Genomic DNA, 22,583 nt, shown 5'->3' on the forward strand with positions numbered 1-22,583 from the left:
ATGGAGAGCTCATCCACAGCCAGCCAACATGTCCTACAGAACCGTCATGGGGAAAAAAAGGAAGTGAATGACAAACAGGAAGGGGAACTACGGCTGGAGCAGGGGACAACAGACGGGGGTAATTTTGGATTGAACACTGAAGAGAATGTGTATGTCTGTATCCTGCACTGCCATCACTAACCTGGTGTCTTTTTTGCAGAGAAACAGATGGAAACAGATGATTTTGTTACACTGATGAGTCCCATAAATCTGCAACATTGTAACCTTCATGTGACACTCTCCTCTGCACTGTTAACAGACCAGAAAGTGATGGCAGGAGAGGCTTTGGACAGGAGGAACATCTGGGAGCCGAGTGTCTATTACGCGCTGGGGAATGAGACTTTTTACATTGCTGGTCATGACATCAGCATCCGCGAGTCTATGGATACTTTTGGTGCTCTGATCTGGCCCGGGGTACGCCCTGCTACTGTGTGTGTCTGCACATTCTGTGAACTCCTCTGTTGCTGCAAATGTGATAGTGAAAATTTATTTTGTAGGCAATAGCTTTGAGCCAGTTTTTGGAGAATAACCAGACACAAATGAACCTGATGGACAAAGCGGTGCTGGAGATTGGAGCTGGGACTGGCTTGCTCTCAATAGTGGCCAGTCTGCTTGGTAAGTCTATGAGAATAAGAACAATTGCAGTTTACACAATATGTAAAACAGTAACATTCACTAATAAATCTTGACACTTAAATGATAACCTAACTCATAACAGGCTTTTTTCCAACTTTAATGCAACAAGAAAAGTTTTTATTTTTTAATTATTTATCAAATTAGTGATAATCATGACATTTTTGTAGAACTGCTGTTTTGATTTCTTACATAACCGTCGTGTTACTCTTTGTTTCATGGAGCTAGAGGAAACCATGAAGGGTTTATTGCATTATTATGCACTGAATATCTTACGGGTATCTGCCAATTTGTTGTGTAAAATTTGGATTTTGGCCTGTTGGTGAACCTCAAGGAAACATCTGTGGGTCACTGAAACACTGTGATTCATTGTCTGAGGACCATGAATATCCACCCACAACAGAATTTCTGCGTTGCAAACATGCCAGTAGGCCGTAGCGGTAAAGATATCTTGACAAACAGAGTGATTATCAGACTGATGCTGTGATATTTTGGTATTTCCATCAATCATGCAGTGGAAAGATAAGTATAATTTTATTCCAGATTTTAAAAAAACCTCCATTAACACAAAGGGAATCATTGCATTTTGACTGTTTTCTCAGTTTTTTCCTTATTTCTTGTCTCTATCAATAGACAACCAAAGTTGCAGTTCTTTAAAAATATATATTTCACATCACTGACCTTTTAAATAGACCCAGTTTAATCGCTAAATGTCTTCTCTCTTATATGCTGTTTGTCCTGCAGAGAGCATTATATATTATTCTGTCAGCCACTCATAATTAGTGATATTGTTAAAGTAGAAGTTTTATCATCAAATTTATGATTTGAGTCAATACCCCTAATCAGCATGTTCAAACTGTAAAGACAAACGATGTATTAACCCAAACTCTTCAATACATTCCATCCATAAAGCATGGAGATGGTCATTTATGATTCAGCTTTAGAGCTGTGAAAAGTTTTAAAATGTTGAACTAATTGAACTTGATGACAACTTTTAGGATCACAAAGTTATTACAATTAATCTCGAGGGGGACATGAATATAGAAACCATCTCATGCAGTCCATCCAATAGTCGTTGAGACATTTCACTCAATACCACAAATGTTAACTTCATGGTGGTGCTATAGTTAAAACCAGGGATCACCAAAGTAATCAGGATTTATGCTCAGATGACCACCAAAATTTTATGGCGATCCATCCAATAACTGGATATCTAGAGCTCAAATGGGCCAGTCACCAAAATAATTTGGTGCTTTTCTATCTGATCTTCAGCTGCTATTTTGTTTTTTACTCTTTTCCAGGTGCTTGGGTCACAGCTACTGACCTGCCAGATATCTTGTCCAATCTGACCTTTAACCTTCTGCGTAACACAAAGGGCCGGTCCCGCTACACCCCTCAGGTGGCTGCCCTAACCTGGGGTCAGGACATGGGGCGAGACTTTCCCTACCCATCCTTCCACTACGACTACGTGCTCGCAGCCGATGTGGTCTATCCCCACGGCTGCCTCGAAGAACTGCTGGAAACCATGCGTCACTTTTGCCGACCAGGAAGTCAAACAACGCTGCTGTGGGCCAACAAGATCCGGTTCCAGTCAGACTTGGGGTTCACAGAGTGTTTTAAGAGCAGTTTCAACACCACACTGGTCCTTGAGCTCCCAGAGCAGGAGGTGAGGATATACAAGGCCACAGCGAAGGAGTGACGGAGGAGCTTCAGGAGGTGGAGATTCCTGAGATGTTAAAGGGGTTGTGTTCAAATTTTGAGGGAAAAAACTAATCACATTTTCCTCTTACTGATTTAAATTAATGTAGAGAAAAGTCAGTTATTTTTATCTGTGTTTACACCAAGGGCCTAGAATTTGGATTGTAGGGAAATGTCCGGACCAATGTCCTGCAACTACTGAATTGTACCTTGCAGAGAAAAGTTGATCTACTGAAGAAAAAATATTTGAAAGCAGTTGGTCAGAGTTTTGCCTATAGAATGCCTGAGAAGCTTATTGCATTATAATGGTTTTTTTTATTATCACATGGTGCCAGAAATTTGTGTTTTCATTTACATAAATAAAGACATTTCCACCATAAATTGGTGCATGAAAACTCACCAGAACGCATGAAATGAAGTGTTAGACGCTCAACAACACACCCAGATCCCCACTGAATAAATGTCACACCTAATGTTGAAGCAGAAGCAGCAGGCAGAAATGAAGCTCAAATTTCCATTTCAATAAACTCTTTTATTTGCCAGCATTTTTTCATACAGTTGATATTTCTGACTCTATTCAGCTTTTACTCAACAATGTGTTTTTAAAATAAAATAATTTACCGTGAACATTTCCCTTTATACAGATTTGCCTCATAAAAACAAGATAACAAAAACTTTAATTTGCTCTTGATTTTTGTTTTTGTCATCAGTTATGAACCATGAAATAAACATGAATAAATGTTTTCCAAAAGAATAATGAAATTTAGCGTTTCTGGTGCTGAAGCTTTTGGTATAACAGCAGAAGTTTATTTAGCTGTTTATGGTAAAAACTAAGGGAGTGTAAACTTATAAAGAAAAAAGCATTTTCCATTTAACACCTTATGGGAGCACATATGCAAGAGAGGGAAGTCAACATTTTATATGTTTAACATGTTTAGCTCAGCACCAAATCAATTTTAGATATATTAGGTTTTTAAGATGCAGTTAAAATCTAAAAGCATTAAAATCATTTAACACATGCACACACAAAGAAAAGAGAGGGACAAAGAAAGAGAAGATGAAGATGGATTGTGAGGGGAGGCAGAGGTCAATGTATTTCTTTTCTTTACTGCTAAATCTTAGTTTAAGTCCACTCCAGGTTGAAAATCCACCTACATTCTGTTCTTGTTGTTCCCTGAACTCACCTATAAAAGTTTAGAGTCCCAAACTGTTTAAACTCTGCAATCAGAAAGTTCAGAAGAGACTTGTGTCCTGAGTATTTAAGTCTTTATGCTGCACAAGTCTGTATGGTTGATTTATTTTCAAGGTGTTTCAATGACTTTATGATATGCAGCAGGTTGATGACTTTGGCTGCTCTAGTATCGACTCTCTGCGGAGGTCATTTGGGACGCTGCCACGAGGACCCCAAACATTGAGCTCTCCATAAATGCCTGTTTCGATCATCTCCTCTTGCCAGGGGATTGGGATGTTGCCTGAGGAAAACTCATCAAAAAAGGTCTTGTCAGTGTCCTCCAAGCCCACTCCCTTCACCGAGGAGAAAGCCCCGACGTCATCCAGACTTTTAGCGTACACAACTTTAGGGTCCGGGACGAAAGGAGGAGACAGAATACCTGAAGTGGTGAGGAATGGAAATTAAAAAAATTTAGAAGGATTGAATCACACATATCAAATAGAAATACAGCTTTTTAATTGAACAAGACACCCTGAACAAAACACAAAAGTATAGAAAATAGATAGCACCTGCATTCAGTTTCCTCCAGTTGATGTCACTGAAAAATGGGTGTTCTCTGATCTCATCACAGCATTCATTCTTAAAACCCATCCTCTTATCAACCTCTTTAGCCAGCAGCGCTTCACAGAGCGACTTGGCATGCTCACTGAAATTGTCCGGATAGGTCACCGCCAGGGTGAGCATACGCTCTTTCATTTCTTCACGTTCAACCTAAACATGAGACGAATACTGTTAATGCTGATTCTCTTATTTATTTCACAAAGTTAGGCATTTTGTGCACAGGGTGAAGCACAAGGTTTAATAAAATGCGACTGACCTTCTCCCCCCTTTTTCTGAAAGGGTTTTTAGCAGCCATGAACTCAAACAGTGTCACTCCCAGGGTGAAGTAGTCGACTGAAGTGTCATACTTCTCTCCCTTCAGCATCTCTGGAGCCATGTACCCTGCAAGAGGCAAAGTCAAACAATGGGAATAAAATGTTTACTACGTTATCATTGAAATTACTCCTCTCAATATTACATTGTAGATACAGATGAGACCCACCTGGTGTCCCAGCATATCCTTTGGTCACTGTTCTGCCTTCTTTTAGCTCCACAGCAAGACCCAGGTCAGATATACGCACATTCCCTGGTTGGAGAACATAAATATATCTTAATAAGCTATTAATTACACGTGGACAAGACCTTTTTTTTTCTCGTGTCTAAATCAAAATGTATTACCATCGTTATCTAGAAGCACATTTTCTGGTTTGAGATCTCTGTAGATGATCCTTTTCTGGTGGAGGTGCTCCAAGCCTTGGATGATCTGAGCGATGTAAAAACAGGCTCTGGGCTCGTCAAACCCCGGGTTGTTCTCATCCACCAGGTAGATATGGTACCTTCAGGGAACAGAGAACAGGTGAGCCTTAGCTTCAGTCATAAATGTATATCGTCTGCATACAATTGCACTAAGAAAAAGACTGCCTTTATATGTGCATACTAGAATGCTGTCTATCTTCTTATGCTCCAATTTTTCACACATTAAAATAGTATTTGGAAGAAATTAACTTTCAGTGGCTTATGCTTTTTAAGGGACCACTCAGGGTTATTTATATATTTTGGGAATAACTTCTTAAATTTGCATAAAGCCTGCAGCTCAGTGTATCTTTAACAGCTGGTTCATTTTATGAAGGTTAATGAGATACTGTAACTGACACACATGCAGCAGCACCCATGTGGATGTAGTTGAATGTATACCCATGTGGTGTCAGTTCATTTTTGTGAATATTAAAATATCTCCCAAATCAGTCTTTTGGTTGACTGCACCCATTCTGTTGGCGATGGAGATGTTGAAAAGGTATTGTAGAAAAACATGTCAAATTAAAAAGGCTGTGGATAACACAGCAACATAGCGGGGATGAGGAACATGTGCTCCAACTTTCCTCAGTGAGCCTATGTGTTTATGTTTGTGCTTTGAGACACGAGGCGTGTAAAATTACTTGAGATCTCCTCCATTCATGATGGTCATGACCAGACAGAGTTCTTCCTTTGTCTGGAAGGCGTACGCCAATGACACAATGAAGCGACTGTGAACCTTCTCAAGGATCCTCTTCTCCACCATCGCCCCCTACAGGAGGACATTAGAAAAATACATTTTTGAAAAACAATGGTACATAGAAAATGTAAAACAACAGACATTCTTCAATCCAGTGAAGACGAACATGCCATTTGAAAAAGAGTAAGTACATTTCAAAAAATGACCTCAGAAAAGTCAAGGGCAAGATGTAACTGTGCCAAGAAGTTCCATTCAGGAGAGCTTTCAACTAAAGCTCCCAGTAATCACTCTATCCCTGTCTCAGTGTTTAATACTGCAGGATAAAGCCAAATGAGACAGAGGCAGGGACAAAGATGATTAGCACCATCACATTCTGCTCAGCACAGGGCACTTTGACTGAAACATGAAGCCGGCAAAATGCCTTTATTAATCAAATCACTGCGTGCATTGCAATTAAAACAGCTTTGTGTTTCCCTCAAATGTATGTGCAAGGAAATGCAATGATACTGTCCTCATTTTGTGGCACATTATGTAAACTGATGCTAGATTTATTACTATTTGACTGATATTGAGATTATATTAATATTTGTAAAGGCACCGACTGCCAGACACTGAAAAATATTGCATTCAAACTATAAAGTGCCCAAAACCAGCAGCATGTTTAATTTTGTCCAAAACAAGTCCTCCCTGTTAAACATGTTTGGGCACAGTCGATCAGTTTAAATGCAGTCCCTAGTAGTTTTAAAACTATGTCTATTCAAATGAAAGGCTGATGCAAAAGAACAACACTATTGTGAATAAAGGAGCATATAAACAAGAGTTAATATTGTTCTCTCACCTCATAGCCTTTCCTCTTCTTCAGCCTCTTCTTGTTGAGTTTCTTAGAGGCATACAATTTTCCTGTGGCTTTCATCTGACAGGCAGACACCTCCCCAAACCCACCTTTCCCCAGCACTCGGAAGTCTAGGAACCAGTCTGCATCCATGGGCTGCATCTCTAGCCACTTCCACTGCAGGAACCTCTTCAAATACAAGCTCTCCAGGAAGGAGGTGTAGGGGGCCTCACGCAGATAGTCCAACGTGGGGGCCAATGCTGCAGCAAACAAATTATCGCCTGCAGCCTCCCGGTTTTCCTTCACCTTAGCTATGATGTCCTCAGACAGGTATGGGCAGTAGTGTTTGGCAGAGGGGTCCATGTAACGGTCGACAATCTTTGAGGCCTTCTTTGCCCTGTCGGAGTCCTCCGCCAGGTCATATCCCTCGATGTCTTTCCACAAACGGCAAACACTGTGATAATCTGTATTTGAATCCAAGAATTCCCTAAAGAGGCGTTTGCCGATGGGTTGTTCCACGCAGACTGTGTCAAAGGTCACATCCAGGGTGTCCCTCAGGTCCTCACACACAGTGATGTGGGGCAGTTTGAGGCGAGAATGGTACTTCTTATCCCGAGCTGCAGCTGTACTGGAGCCATCGATGCTTCCACGAGCATTGATGTAAGCAGAATTAGCTACCACTGTGGTCAGTCCTCCGATATCCATGTTGAGGGCAGGTGACTGTTAGGCAATGCAAAGATGAGACATAGCAAAGAGAAAACAGACGTAGAGGATAAATACTGCTTACTAATGTGCAGGGGGGAGGCGGTAAAAGGATGAAGCAAAAGATGAATAACAGTACAGAGATCACAGAGAAGTTGGAGAGGCAGCATGAGAGAGAAATGGGAACTTGAGACTGGTGCCTCAACGAGATCCCACCACACTTTGAGCACTGCATCACCCTCATTAACATACACACACACCTGAGTCAACACCTTTCGATAATCCATTAACACCCTAATGCCCCAGACAAAGTGTGCGAGCACACATGCTGGAACAGAACAACAAAGGCTGTGTATGCAGCTGGAGTGTCTCCAGTTAGTCAATTGGCAAATCACAATTAGCAGCGGGACTTTCATGTAGACTAACTGAGCAGTTGCTGGATGTTGAAAGTGATAACGTTTGTGATTAACTCGGAAACCTACAGAGCAAATCAAAATACATTGGAATTGGGTTTTTATTCCAATAAACCAGATGGTGTTTATATCAATTAATTAAATTATCATTTAAATAAAATACTTGTGAAGTAGGAAATATAAACATTTTCAAATGGTCAATCTCTTAATACAAGAGACATGCCTATATGTACAGTACATGGAAAGGATTATTACTGGCACTACAGCGCTGGAGATGGTTTTCACCTTGTGAGTCTGTATTGTGGTGGGGAGTAAATGGTTGCATGTAACAGCATTATGTAATGCATAATCATTAACTTTGTAATAAACATTACAAATTGCTGTGTAAAGTGTTTCTGTCTCTCTGTCCACCTTTGGACAGATTTTGTCATCAGTATCGCAACCGTGCAAGATGCAGTCACAAAATTACACAGCTGTGAAGTTGATATCTAAATGAAGGCTGAGTTGGAAGACACAAGAGGACGGGGTAGGTAGTGGGGAAGGTGGCCATTGCATTGTAATAAGTTATATGACTTTCATGAAGTAATTAAAATAGTTACATTACTTATTACATTCTAATAGGTTAACTAGTAATCTGTAACCTATTACTTTGAGTAAAAGGTAAAATTCTCAACAGTCCTTTAGCAGAAACTGCTACAAAGTACTTTGACAGGTGTTAATATGTCTGTGGACAGATTTTATTAAAGCAATAGCATCTTAAACTTGCAAGATGCAATCACTTTACACCTGAAACTTTGCAGCTGTGTAGTTGAGATCAAAATGAAGGCTAAGTTTGAAGATCAGAGTGGTTGAACTGTCCACAAAGAGATCCAATCCAAAAATGCAGTGTAAGTGATGGGGGACCAAGTCCACAGTCCTAGTTCTGTGTACAAATATTTTTTTTTGACTTCAGCTTAAGCCTCTACCAAGCTTTCAAGGAGTTAAATGAGAGAGCATCTTGCGTTGGATCAAACCAGCCGAGACGCCAAAATAAAGCCAGGGGCGTAAAGTTTGGGGACATTGGCTCTTTCACGACTTCCTCCGTGGACATAACTTTGATCAAAATCTGTCCACAAACACTAATGTACACGTGACAAAGTACTATCTATTTTGTCGTAGTTCCTGCTAAAGTATGTCTCCAGGACTACATTTTGCCATGAGTCACATAGAGACCTGAAAACAATACCAATGTCACGGCTGGTAATAAAGAGTTTTAGATCTTTAAAATACCAAAATCACTGTTTTGTGTCAGTATCCTTCTGCCACAACGTAGCAAGGAAACATCTTGGGAAAGCAAAAACATGGATACCCACTTGTTTTGACCGACTTGGACTAATGCAGCATAATATTAGAACTAAGGGTGTGTTTTGTCCCCCATCATTGAAACTGCTTTAGAAAAGATTTTGTGCATGCAGTATGATCAGGAGAAATGGCAACAGCAAACGATAACTCTTTCAATGTACATATGTCTGTTTAAAGATGGGGAAAAAAAATTGACTTTACTGTTAAAAAGGGAGACATTTAAGGGTAAAAGGGCTTAAATGTCTGCAATGACACATTCTGCTCCCTTAGGACCAGACTTATTAAGACACTAAACGAAACGTTCAAATTATCCACTCTCCGCAGCACGTACTCCATTTTGGCCCTCATCGAATCTCCATGTCAAAAACATATGGTCACCTCGTTTCTAAAAGGGCACAGTCGTAAAGGGAGCGAGTGTCCGTGTAACTCCATCCTTATTTTGACATTAAAAGCTGATGGTAGCATAATGCCAGTAAAAGAGCATATAATCAATTGTTCTCACCTAATAGCTTTCCGCTGGAGTGTCCGTCATGTTCCCTGTGGACGTCTTCTGACAAGCAGACGCATCCTCAAACCCTTCACCAGCACACTCAAGTCCGGGAACTAGTCTTCATCCATTGGCTCTTTTTAAAAGAACCACGTGTCTCAAATAAGTGGATGCTTCTAAAAGCTGAAATATTCCGTTTACAGGCAGAACAAATGTTTGAGGATACAAAATTATTAAAACAATCTATATTTTAATTTGCAAACTTATATTAGATTACAGAAAAAGGTTTTTGGAAGAGTCAGTACATGTGTTGCTAAGTTTTAAAAGGGAGATCTTTGAAGGGAGTACATAAAGACCTATGCAACCACACATTTTGTTACATCAATAATTTTTCAAGGTCTATCTTTACCACTGGCCTCTAGAGGATACTATAAGCTACAATCGTCGTAGGATTCATATACGTAATTCACAAACAAAGCTTATTTACCTATCAGGAGCCTGGGTTATAAAAAAGTCTTTACCTTGCTGGTGCCATTATTTTGTAAACACTACCAAGGCGTTGACAGGGCGGTGACGGAGAATTCCTCAACTCCAGAATACAAAAAGAACAAAAACAAAAATACTAGCAAACAAGATCAGGAAAGCAGCTGCCTACAGAACAGAAGGAAGCCAGCCAAACACAATGGAGGTTAAGAAACTATTTCAAATTATTGCCCAGAACACAAAACAAGAAGTATCAACACATCTGATGGAGCCCCATCCTGCCATGGCAACTGTATAAGGTCATTCAGAATCCACGGTGTTGCATTAACACAGCATGTTAAAGCAGACACTCTGGCCATCTCGGAACATTTTGATCATCATGTCTGCCATATGTAATTGCAAAATAATAGGAATAACTATTCAAACAAGTACATTATACATTCTCCAACAGCAGTAGGTTTTACAGAGGTTTTTTTTTGTGGGATGGCTTATTGAAAAGTGGATTAAACATACAAAGACTTCAGCGTGGTGGCTGGGCCACGGACTACAGTTCCCTTGGACGACACCTGCCTCAAGGCTTGTGTTGCAGTTGCACGTGATTCAGGAGCAGAAAAAAGATGGTTGCAATGTACACCTCTGTTCTTTCAAATATTCATCTACACCCTGAGAAAGCCAGACAGAAATACAGGCATGGGTAACGGGGGGGGGATGGGGAAGAAAGAAGCACACACAAAAGGGGACTAAATTCCCACGGTGAAGGTGAAGGACTGTGCTTGTTGGAGTGGCGAGGCGTGGACAGGTTAGTCTTCGTCATCGTTCTCATCATACTCGTCCTCGTCATCGTCATCCCCCATATAAGACACTGGAGTCTCCACACGAGACCCGCTGTAGTGAGAGTCATTCGAGCTGGAGGCCATGGTGCCGTCCGTGCAGCCATCACTGCAAGGAGAGGAGGAGAGAATTGTATTATTTGTTACAAGCTCATGGTGGAAAAAGTGAGAGATCCGTCACCTTTATGGGTTGAATTACAGAGACTTCTCACCTGCTTGCAGGGTAACGGGTTCCATTTGCTGAGGACCCTCCAGTGATGTAGACGTTACTGATGGGACCCTTTGCCATCTCTGGGAAAAACAGAAACTACATCAATATAAAGACACATGGATTTGATGATTCCTAAAGTAATCACTCTCATCTGCCAACATTGTATTAATAAGCACTTTATCCAACAATTTATGTAACTGTGTCAAACTGTACTTTGTGTCTGTAATACTGGAGGCAAAGGACAAACAAAGAAGGGATCCAGTAAACAATAATAACCTTCTCCTTCCCAGACATTCATCCACTGAACGCAAGGATTAAACTTCCTGTCCTGTTCGACTATAACAAATTCAAGTCTGTTTGCCCCGGTTCGTACAGTTTGGCCTTCTAACAAGAATCTGGTGCGTTTCCTTTGTGGTGTAAAGCAAACTAACCAGCCAGAGGATATTATGATAGATATGTTATTTTAGCATGATGTTAAAAGCTAAACTTCTAATAAATCCATCTGCTAAAATCTGTTCAGGAAGCAATCTTATTGATCTGTTACGTTATAGAAGGACCTGAATTTAAGCGCTTCAGCTCAGGTATTTTTCCTAATAATAGGTGAAAAGCAGTTACAACTGCTGTGCTTGTAGCCAACTCTGTGCACTTTGTCAGATCATTGACTCCATTAAAAAGTGTGTGACAGCGATCCCACAGTAATGCGTCTCAATCTTCCCAGTACGCGTTCGCACCGGTCATATGAGTGTGCAAAGGGGCTTTTTGTGCAGTATTGTCTCTATTATTCATCACAACACAAGGTCAATTTGCAGTTTAATGACACTAATAATGCTTATAATCAGTTAATAACCAAATAGATTAATACACACCAGAAGAATTAAAGTGCTGCAAATACTTCTGTCAGTCACTGTAATTTGATTTCCCTGAGGGGGTCCTGATGACGCAGGATGACAAAACTGTCTAATAAATGAGCCTGTCAGTCTTTATAACTTAGAACTGAACTACAGGTGTGAAAGCTCACTTAGTCAATACGAGGCCACACAGTCCTGAGAGGAGGTTCTAATCAGCCAGATTAAAGGTGAACTTTGAGTCAAGCTCAGGGGTTTTACAGTTTCACTTAAGAAATACATAAGTGCGACTGTTGGCGATGATGTCGTACTCTGATGTCGTACTCTGGGGGCTGTGGCACTGACCTATGACGTAGGGCTCCAGAGCTTTGGGCACCAGGCTACGTGCAACCTTCAGATCCTCTGGAGAACACTTTCCCACCTCCAAACCACAGGCCATGCCCATACGTTTCAGCACCTCGATGTCATCATGGATCTCGAACATGCTGTCAAAATTGAACAAATACTCGAACCTGCAGATGAGAAAGAGTAAGAACAGGAGCCGTTAGAAGAGTGAGCAGTACAGGATGGCGGCTGTCGTGTTACTAAAGCCATAACTCTAGTTCTCAAGTATGTATGGCAAGAAATATAGATACACCAAAGGCTTTCAAAAACGGCAAATATACGGCAAGAAACATTCAGAAGATGTTGTAAGACTACTTGGATTCCACCCCAAATGATACATTTTGAATTAAAGAGATTTTAAAGTATGTTTTTTTCAGTTTTGTTTTTCCATTCTGATTATTTTGGTTTTGAATCAGAAAACCAAAGAAAGAACGATATATGGATTGTTATTTTTGCAGGGTGATGTTCAGACTGAACACATTATTTTAGCCCCATCTGCTACAGCGCTACAGTCGAGTCATGCATTGCAGTAGTTTGGGCATCTTACAAGACTTATAAATGGCATACACGTGTTTAAGGGCTGGGATCAGGACAGTGGACTGTTCAAGTTCCATCTGTGGTTAGAGATTTAAAAAAAAATGTAAAGCGCTGGATGACAGTATGGTAAATCCCCCCAAAAATTGACATGTTTTCATCCAAGGGGTGTAGGGTTGGTTTCAACATTGGTTGGCACGAATATTAAGCAGTGGGCCCCCAGGTTTTTTTTTGCTTCAAACACATCCTTTACTGCATTTTGGAGAATTATCTGCATCCATTTATGTTAGAAAAGTCTGTATTTATATAAACGAAAACCCTTAATTCAGGCACCAGGTGACAATTCAATTCAAAATATGAATTTGGAAAATAATGCGTAATGGCTCTTAAGCATTCTGTATTGCTCTCAAGAAATTATTTTGCAACTTTTCTCATTTAATCTCATCTCTGCTGAGTCACCTGTAGGCATTTGTTTCTCTTCCCTCCTTTTTTGTGTCTACAACGTCTTTAAATGTGCATATGGAACTATTCCTCAATGATAAATTAGATGTATTTCAATTAATTTATAAACCTCTGGAAATGAATAGCTCTTATGCGTTACAGCAAGATTTCTGCTCATGGTCAAAACTTTCTTCACATTTAAGACACATTCTACTTATCTTTGTTCTCTGGGAAGCCAGTAATAATTTTAATATTTTGAGAAAACTTTGAAATATTACGAGAATAAAGTCATAAAAAAGATCTACCTCCCCTGTAAAAGTGATACTTTATCAAATACACCCTTGATAAAGGCATAAATCTCACCACTGTGTGTCTTACTGTCTACACAAATGTAACTTCACCAACTCACCAAGTACAGACTCGAGTCACTTGATCATTAACATTCAAACCAGCACTGTCTGCTACGGACATTCGTGGTCAGCTGTGTAGCAGCTGATGAAATCATCATCATCAGTTGTCGAAAAATACAACTGATGATGAAATAAAGTATAATTCAAGTATGGCACACCAATAGTTTTAGATAATATCTTATAATACTGTGCAAATTTCACCAAGGACAATTTAAGTTTTGTAAATTGTGTACCACAATTAATTCTGTCCTCCCAAAATATTGGCAGGGACATGTCCATATGAAAACTTAAGCCCTTGTTTTCTTCCTTTATTAGCCTAAATTATTTTAGATGCCAGAGGGTTGGTCTCACATTCAAAGTCAGCTGCCAAACAACAACATACTGAACTGTCATCTTCTCAAGAAACCGCTTCTATTTATCAAGCTCATCCTGACCCACAACCCAACTCAAGATTTCCAAATTACTTTTGTTTGAGCTGCTAAAGCCTGGAAAAACGTTAACCTGCAACGAATACATTTTACTTACCCAGATCGACACCAAAAACAACTACGTCATATGACTTGTGTATTAGGCTAGTAATACACATGTCGTTTGCTTCAAATGGCAGACATTTTCTCCTTCTAACCCAGGAATGCTTGGGATGATCATCCTTAAATTAAAACCTGGCTGAAGGGGTAAATAATCTGGATTTATTCCTAAAATACACAATGCTCTATTGCCAATAATTCTATGAACACGAGTCTTGAATGTAAACTTACAAAGTCTCTCATAAAAGTGATGAAACTGAAGTCTAGCACAGTCACATACTTGTCGTTGGAGATGCTGCAGTCGATGACAGTTTTCTTGCTGGTGTTGACAATAATGAAGGGGAGGTGGATAATGGAGTTGGGAGGTGGAGGTCTGTTTGCCTGCTGCTCTGTCTGTCTGTTCCGCTGAACCAGGTTCTTAAAAGCTATTTGCTGTAAGACAAGATCAAAGAAAGATGAAAACTCTGAAGCAGCTACAGAGAGCTTAGATGGACAGAACAATCAACATTTCGAAAATAGTTCTACAATTTTTTTCAGCAATGCTTATGCTGGACTTAAACCTCTACATTGTTAGTGGAGTCCTGCTGTAAATGTCTCCAGCAAAGCAACTGACTTTGTAGTTCAGCAAAGAGTTTCTCTCGCTGATTGTACCCACATCATAGAAATAAATGGATGTGGTGTTCATCATCAAGCTGTGTAGTGCATTTATCATTAACCCCAAGTAATAGTATAAACACACTAATGCTATCCAATACAACAGCTCTGCCATTGATTCTCACTTTAGAAAGAATAATAATGTTCAGTATTGATTGACACTATAAGTTTATTATTGAGGTGATAGTTTGAATAGTGTTAAACTTGACTGCATAATAGTGAGACGTGTTTAAATATTTTTTAGATTATTAGAAACCAGAGGTGCACTGATTTTTTTAAAAGTCAAACCTGTTGATTCAGATTTTTGCCCGTTTCTCTTTTTCTGTCTAAGAACTAAAATCAAGGCTCCAGACTAGCTTCAAGACTGTAATGTGTGCCAACTATAGTTGTAATTATAATAGGAAGTTCATGATTGTATTTCTATTTTAAAACTTTGAATTGATTAAAAAAAAAAAAATTGGTGTTAGAAGTTGTAATTATGTTTAGAAGTGAAAAAGTTAAACCAGTTATAATTCCATCTCTGATATGTTATCTCTAATATCTTATATTGCTGTGGAATCATCCTCTTAAAACCAACGTATTCGTTCTCATTTCTGGCCTAAAAAATTAAATTAAAATAAAAGATATTGCAAGATTACATTACAACTAACCATGTCAGCATTAAAATCAACCTTCTTCTAACATCATTTTCACTTAAGAGCTTGAACGTATCATAATGCAAATCAATAAATTGTCCTTTAACATTAAAAGCAGAACTGTGCTAGACTCTGTTCTGTTGGCAGAAGAGCCGATCAATGAGATTAATCTGAGCAGGTAATGAATTACAATAGAATAAGTGTCTGGTTTTGAAACCAGCAAAAAATAAAAAATAAAACATATTAAACCGATCGGCCAGTCATGGGCGATTGACTGAAAACCAGACTGATCGATTGGTGCACCTCTATTAGAAATACATCATACTATAATGCAGTCCAGTTCAGCGGCCTTGCAAGTTTTAAATTGGTAAACTGAGCATATAGTTGAACAAATACCTCTCTGAACTTAACATTAATATCTGTGTAAAGGTAGAATTTATAGCAGAGGTGATGTGTTGGACTGCAGGTGTACATTATAAAATGGTCACCGAGTGTACATTCTTGCACTCTCAAATGCCATGAGGAGATGATATGTATGACATCAAACAGACATTGTAGCTTTAGAGGCTGCATGTGAAGACACCCCCACCTGATAAAGTCAGTTTATTCCCACCTGCAGTATGAGCTCCTGAAGCTGTGATTGTTTCTGCTTAATTCTCTCCAGCCGCCTTTGTCTCTCCACCTGCAGTTGAAATAGAGGAATAACAACATGGGTTAAAAAGGCAAGAAATCCTCGACACAAGCCATTGTGACAACAGTCTTCCTTGTGCTTTTACCTCTAGGTTTTGGCACTCTTGCGCTGAGTTGGTGGGAAGGCCAATCCATTTGATTTCCTTCTTTTCTTTAGAGATAATGTTCATGGCCATAAGCACATTAAGTGCATCGTACACACGCCGCCGAATGTTCTTCTGGTCATACACATGCTAAAATTGGAAAACAAATATTCAAAATATTAACAAAAAAATTAAGCAATGTACTTTATGACCGTTTTTCATATATTTCTGCATCATTCTGATAAGATGCAGTACTCACTGCGTCATTGGGTGACATGTGGCTGTCTGCAGAGCTGAATTCTGCAACCAGTTCATCTGCCACTTCATTGTAGGTGGTTACTCCTTTCTTCTGCACTTTCTCACACACTTTCATAGAGAAATGCCTCAACCCTTTCCCGTTCTTTTCCCCTTTCTTCCCACGTTTTCTGCGGACAGAATAGAAACCCCCACGCCACAAAATTTTCACAAACACAACTATGAGCATGTTTGCATTTTGTCTTTTACCCTTATATCGCACTAAATAAAGTTAAAAATGTATTTATTCTCCACAGAGATCCACAATGATGTCCAAAGACTTTTCGGAAGTCTTACCCTGATGACCACGGAGAGGCGTCTGATGGTTGAGTCTGAGTGAGGAACTGGGAACTTGGTGTATGTGGACTGTTTACCAAAATGGTACTGGATACCGTAGGCCTCTGGGGTGTTCCTATCACCTACAATAGGACAGAGAAAAAGAAAATATCAGCACAGTGATTATCGACTTGTAGCTCGTTGGTGTCAATAGAACAGGAGTAAGTGGTTATGTGAACACCAAGGGTTTTGTTTGATTTTGACCCTCTCTGGAAACACTGGTGTGCAGTTAGAAGCGTTCATCCCTCGCTCTCCTGGGATCTACAATTATCTTTTATCTCTTGTTAATTTTATGAGACGAGTTGTTGACCTTGACTAACATTTTTTGTTGTTAACTACAGCCACTATGCGTTACTACAATGATGGCTTGAGTTCATAATAATAGGAGTGCTGCATGTAATTACTCTCAATATAAACTACAATTATTGTCGAATCCTTTGAATTTGTTTGGCCATTTGTTGAATAGCAGCATCACAGCTGATTGAATATTTCTTTATACAGTTTGTGTCTTTACAGACTTCACACTCACATTATTTATGTTTCAAATGCACAATAATTTAGATTGTTCTGCAATAGCGACTGACAATTGTTTATATAAAGTTTTAATGGAGAAAGAACACATTTAGTATTTAAGACATCTTTATTTTATAAAACAATTATTGGTCATGAACATGGCATATGATCAATGCAAGAAAATGGTTTAAAAAGTGTCATCCTTAATAGTCAAATGTAATATGAGGCAACTAGGAGAGAGGTGATCTATTCCTTTACTAAGGTGATATCTAAGCTGATTTAAATTATATATACATTCCATGTATATAATGGGATAATGGTTGTAATCCTGCTGACTGTAGAGTTGATAAGCTTAGGATCAACTGCCTCCACCTTCCCGCCGCCCGGTCACCTCACTATGATAATGGAGGGGCTTACACAACAGTAAGACACGGCACAGACACCGAGCAAGAAAACCTCCACACAAATGCATCTTCAGCTCACTGACAATTTAGGAAAGCTGAACTTTTTTATATCTATTGAGAGGTTCTTAGCTCTAATACAAATGTGGTTGAGAAATCACAACAGTCTGTAAAGAACCATATAGTGTGGTTGCTTTGTGTTGAGCATCACTCACCATGTGTGGTATATGTTGCATGTGTGCAGCAATGTTCACATTGGATGGCCCGAGAGTTTTGGGTAGTAGCTGTTTGGCCACGGGGGCAGCTGTAGGCTGGACAGTAACCAAAGATAGGACACCTAATAGAAGACATGAGAAGAGCAGTAGAGAGTAGAGCTCTTGATTGATACTGTATTGCCCCCTGTCGTCCTATAACAAGCACATAGGCTTACACCTCAAGAAACATTGTTTCTTTTGTGGGACAGGCAATCAATTAAACTAGACAGTAGCATCTGCTTGTTGGACACATCCAATGTGATGGGTGGCTCCGGACTAAATCTAAATTGACAGTTTAGTGTCCTTTTGCCATTTTCTGTAAAGACAAACCTTGAGAAAATCATAAAAGAAAAAAAATAATAATAATAAATATATATATATATATATATATATATATATATATATATATATAAAGTTATTCAGTTAAAAAGTTAAGTTGAGACTTGATTTTTACACCATTAAATTAAGTGAAAACGTTTCACAATCTTTAAAATTAGTGGTTGAAAGTGAAATATTAGTAAAAAAGTGGCAGAGTCAGGACACAGTGATGGTAATGTAAAGGAAAAAATGTTCACTGTGTGCAACCGTTTTATTAAATTGGCAATTACTAGTGATATATACCTTTGCTAGGGCTCAGATTCTGATCGATGAAAACCTTCAGCTCTCCGTTTGTTTCTATCAGACCAGCCTGTAAAGGACAAGGACTTAATACACTGAAAAATCACAACATTCAAGACACTGCATGAGTCCAGGAGAGGAAACATGAGGTTGTGGGGTATCTTTTCATTTATAGCAACTTAACACATACATCTTCATCTAGCATCAGCTACAGTGCCTGGTGGCACATAAACTTAAGTTTTCCAGTAAAAAAAAAAAAAAATGAAATAAATAAAAACATGTAGTCACTTACATCTTTAGCCATGATCCCAAAGGACCGGAGGAGTTGAGCTTCAGGCTAAAAAAGAAAATGTCCTTCTGTTTGCCACCTTTCAGATCCCTGAGAACAGAATGAAGGCAAACTAAATGTTAATGGTATGCTCCAATAATATTGTCCACATTATTTCAGAACTTTCAATATACTAAAATAATTTAACTTAATTAAATGTTGAGGCCCATTTGAAGTGCTTGCTGGCAGCACACTGTACAAAGCTACAGCACTCACGTTAGCTTGAGATACCGGGTTATTGTTCTTGCAGGACAAAAATTGACGGAAAGTATGAATATTTCAGATCAATCTCGCCTGCATGAACCTTTGTGGGAAATGTTTGGATGCACAATGTATTGAGAAAAGCATATTAGACCACCCATTGATGCTCACAACTTTTACTACGCTAAGTGTGCACAAGGCCTACTTCAGGTACCGAGCACGTCCGGAGGAGAGGCATCGTCCAACTTCTGCTACAGGTCACGCAGCCATGCTAACTTTAGCACAGCAGCGCCAAACTATTAATGCAACTAAAGTGAGAGCACCACATGGTTACAGACATCCATGTCGCATGCGGCGGCAGCATCATTCACCTCACACTAGCAGAGCAGGAGCACTCTTTTGTTGGAGGCAGCTAGCTACCAGTTAGCGTTGGACTCAGTTAGCTAGCTAGTTAGCTCAGGCACGCTTTGAAAGGACTCACACACACAATGTAGCGATGGTTTGGTCCCGTGCAGCAGATTGTAGGCTAAGTTACGTGTGGGCTGACGGTTTTAGGAATTGATGAGCATTTCGCCAGATGAACAAGGTGAATATATAAATTTTCTGTGCACTTACGAGTGCACTCTGCTGTTTCTTCGACGGCTGTTGTTGTTGGCATTTGAGAATGGAGGAAGAGGAGGTCTGAATCCAACCAAACAGGAAACAAACTGTGCGATGTCGGACTACTTTTAGACCATTCTGTGGTTCATTACACCGACATAAACATCGTTTCACCCCGCAGAGCTGCGTTCATTCAGCCGTCTGCACGGCGCTGCTTTACAGCCGGTCGAGCACTGAGGCGGTGTTAAAAAGTGATCGTTTCAATGGAAGAAAGGCGAACCTCTGAAAAAGTTCACAGATACAAAAAGTTCATAATTAAACAGAGGCGAGGTGGGTTTAATTCAGACTTTAGATGTAATGAAACATTTAAAAGTGAAACCCATACTACTCCTCTACCCCTTGTGATCGATCACGGGTGTTGTCGTGGTTTACTGACAGTCTTGGCTCTCCTATGGTCAGACACTTGTCTGTCAGACACAAACACAAGACAGTGAGCGTGTTTATTCAGAAACACCTGGTTTACTGGCGTCATACATGCATTAAACCACCCAGTCTGGTTACTTTACGTCGACCTGAAGGACGACGGTTAAATGAACGTTGCGTGTGGTTCGTTCGACCGTTTAACACACATTCTAACGGCTGTTTTCAGAACGTTTAACTGAATCGAACGTTGGTGTTAACCGTTGGACCACAAGACGTGTCGTAACGTAACCGGCTCGAGCTCAGTCCCCGTGGACCGTTATGGTGAACTAACCGAAGCTAACGTGTGCTACATACCGGACCGTTAAACGCACAACTTGTAAGAAATGAACAGAGCACAGTGACGGCTCGTGCTCAGCCGGTTAGCTCCACGCACACTGCCCTAGCAACGAGCTAGCTGGCGACCGGAGTAGGAAAGCCAGGACTACCGGTGCTTTGTTAGCCAACTGGCGACCCGGTAGCTTTGTAGCTAGCGGGCGAGCTAACCCACAGCTGTCATCGACAACACTGCCAGAGCGAGCTGCAAGTGCACCGTGTTAGCCTCCTGTCTGCTCACAGTACATGTTAAGACTTTAACAATAAAAAGACCCCACAATGACAGATAATAAAGCAGACATTCAACATCAATTACTTTATTTTGCGGCCGCTGGGTAGCGAGCAACAGGTCGATAAACACGGCTTACCGGTGCACTTCACAAGTTAGCAGATTGTTTGTTAGCCTCTTCTGTCCTCTCTCCGCTAGCCTGGCTACAGCGGCGCGTCTCACAATCTGATCTTGGCGGTGTCTCGCTTTAGCGGCGTCTGATTGGACGGCATCGACGAGACGACAGCGAGGCAGTCAGAGTAGTTCATGCCCACCGCCGACATCTCTGGGGATTGGTGGCTCCCAACCAGCTCCACGTGTCCCTCTAGCGCCCTCTGCCGAGCAGGAGTGTGAGGATGCACTGCTTCTCTACAGGCTGCTCCTCACGACCCCTTTGCTCTGACTGCAGCTAACTAAGTTTAGTTTGCACCCAAAATGCATTGAGGACACATGAGGAGTTTAATTGCTTCAACCACATTTGAGGTCATTTAACCCAAATGAGCTCTTGACTGCACGGAAGAACAACCATGTTAACTCTGTAGTTTGTCTAGCAAAGCAAAACTCCCAAACCCAGCTATGCAGTCAATAAAGAGGTCTAAGTTTGAAAAAAAAAAGCCAGTCACCCACATCAACCATTGTGTCCATCCAGCAGCAGCCATAGTTTACTATAGTCAACATCAAATGTGAGCTGGGAAGCTCGGAGTTCAGTCACAAGTGGTGACAATCTGACTGCTATACATCTCAACTATCTGATGCAGACAAAAATCAGAGAAAGTTTCAAGGGTCAAAGATAAAGAAAAAGAGCACAATTCAATATCCTTTAAAAAAAGACACATGTGTGAAGCCCTCTGCACCAAACCTTCCATCACCCAACTCTGTCTCAGATCTATGCTAAATGATCCAAATGACAACCTGCTCCACACAACCTCTTCCACCCACAAACAGGTACTCAACCACCCTCTTCCCAACTGCCATATACTGCTGTCAAGTTTTTAATACCCTGTTTCAGTATTTTTGGTTAGATCTTATCCTGTGTAGTTACTAGTAAATTAATTGTAACCATACAGTTTGCGAGTAAACAGCTGTAAGTGAAGTAAAAATCAATTTACTGAATATGAATTACTAGCACACAATTACATTTTTTTAATTTGCTGCAATGACAAATGTTCTTTTGAGAAATAATAATCTGCCATTTTCAACCTTAAGGTGACATTTGTCTCTCATGCCGGCAGAGTCTGTCCGAAATGCTTTGTGTTATGGGACCTCTTAAATCTCAGGCCGTCATGGAACTCATTACGACTGATTTATTAAATGCAATTGCACTTGGTATAAATCCTACCTTCATGAAGGTTAAACTGTTAAACCTCTAGCCTTATAATGAGAAGTGTTTATTTTATTTTACTCAACCCTCATTGATACAAGTGGGCTGGACATAATCACCTCTCAGTGTAATGCAATACTGTTCAACAATACAACAAGTCTTCATCCTCCAAAACGACCATGAAGTTGAATAAATACCTCTCTAAAACAGCAAAAATAACAACAGTGGAACCATATATCCTAAAACTAATGCAGTCTAATTCAAGCGCCCTAAAACAATTCTACTTTTTAGTGTTGATTCAACTTCAATATTGTAAAATGTATTTTGTGGGGAATTGTATTAGGTTCATACAGTTTTTTTTTCCTACTATTTGAAGGTAGGCTAAATATGAGACACCTTTAAGTATTAAAAAATACAATTTGCTTAGTATGATTAGTGTAATGCCCATGAATGTGTTTTACAACTGGTATGAATGACAAGGGTTTTCCTTCTACATTATTGTAACTTGATGCTGCATAC

The 22,583-nt window shown here is 40.0% G+C and overlaps 3 protein-coding genes across 6 annotated transcripts; 1 reads left to right on the forward strand and 2 right to left on the reverse strand.

The window, feature by feature from the left end:
• Nucleotides 1-2,371, forward strand: mettl21cb (methyltransferase 21C, AARS1 lysine b). Its single transcript, XM_054614912.1, has 4 exons — nucleotides 1-118; nucleotides 299-453; nucleotides 537-654; nucleotides 1,974-2,371. Exons 1-4 carry the CDS (start codon nucleotides 1-3, stop codon nucleotides 2,369-2,371), a joined length of 789 nt encoding a protein of 262 aa, XP_054470887.1.
• A 1,319-nt stretch (nucleotides 2,372-3,690) lies between these two features.
• On the reverse strand, nucleotides 3,691-7,170 carry LOC129104292 (rhodopsin kinase GRK1-like). The gene is made up of 7 exons (XM_054614900.1): nucleotides 6,472-7,170; nucleotides 5,578-5,705; nucleotides 4,820-4,977; nucleotides 4,644-4,727; nucleotides 4,419-4,543; nucleotides 4,111-4,312; nucleotides 3,691-3,980 (listed from the first exon to the last, which is right to left on the reverse strand). The coding sequence occupies exons 1-7, from the start codon at nucleotides 7,168-7,170 to the stop codon at nucleotides 3,691-3,693; spliced, it is 1,686 nt and encodes a 561-aa protein (XP_054470875.1).
• Nucleotides 7,171-10,595: 3,425 nt separating this feature from the next.
• Nucleotides 10,596-21,069, reverse strand: tfdp1a (transcription factor Dp-1, a). Of its 4 annotated transcripts, none has more exons than XM_054614903.1 (12): nucleotides 20,844-21,069; nucleotides 18,844-18,930; nucleotides 18,555-18,621; nucleotides 17,895-18,016; nucleotides 16,727-16,848; nucleotides 16,395-16,560; nucleotides 16,139-16,285; nucleotides 15,976-16,044; nucleotides 14,354-14,505; nucleotides 12,123-12,289; nucleotides 10,934-11,012; nucleotides 10,596-10,830 (listed from the first exon to the last, which is right to left on the reverse strand). In XM_054614903.1, the coding sequence occupies exons 2-12, from the start codon at nucleotides 18,853-18,855 to the stop codon at nucleotides 10,692-10,694; spliced, it is 1,242 nt and encodes a 413-aa protein (XP_054470878.1). In that variant the 5' UTR covers nucleotides 18,856-18,930; nucleotides 20,844-21,069; the 3' UTR covers nucleotides 10,596-10,691. The 4 variants fall into 4 exon arrangements, with proteins under 4 accessions (XP_054470878.1, XP_054470881.1, XP_054470879.1 ...); XM_054614906.1 differs by lacking the exon at nucleotides 20,844-21,069 and adding an exon at nucleotides 20,792-20,810; XM_054614904.1 differs by lacking the exon at nucleotides 20,844-21,069 and adding an exon at nucleotides 19,696-19,847.
• Between the last annotated feature and the right edge of the window lie 1,514 nt (nucleotides 21,070-22,583).

The sequence above is a fragment of the Anoplopoma fimbria genome, chromosome 16, assembly GCF_027596085.1.
Source record: "Anoplopoma fimbria isolate UVic2021 breed Golden Eagle Sablefish chromosome 16, Afim_UVic_2022, whole genome shotgun sequence".
NCBI lineage: Eukaryota > Metazoa > Chordata > Actinopteri > Perciformes > Anoplopomatidae > Anoplopoma > Anoplopoma fimbria.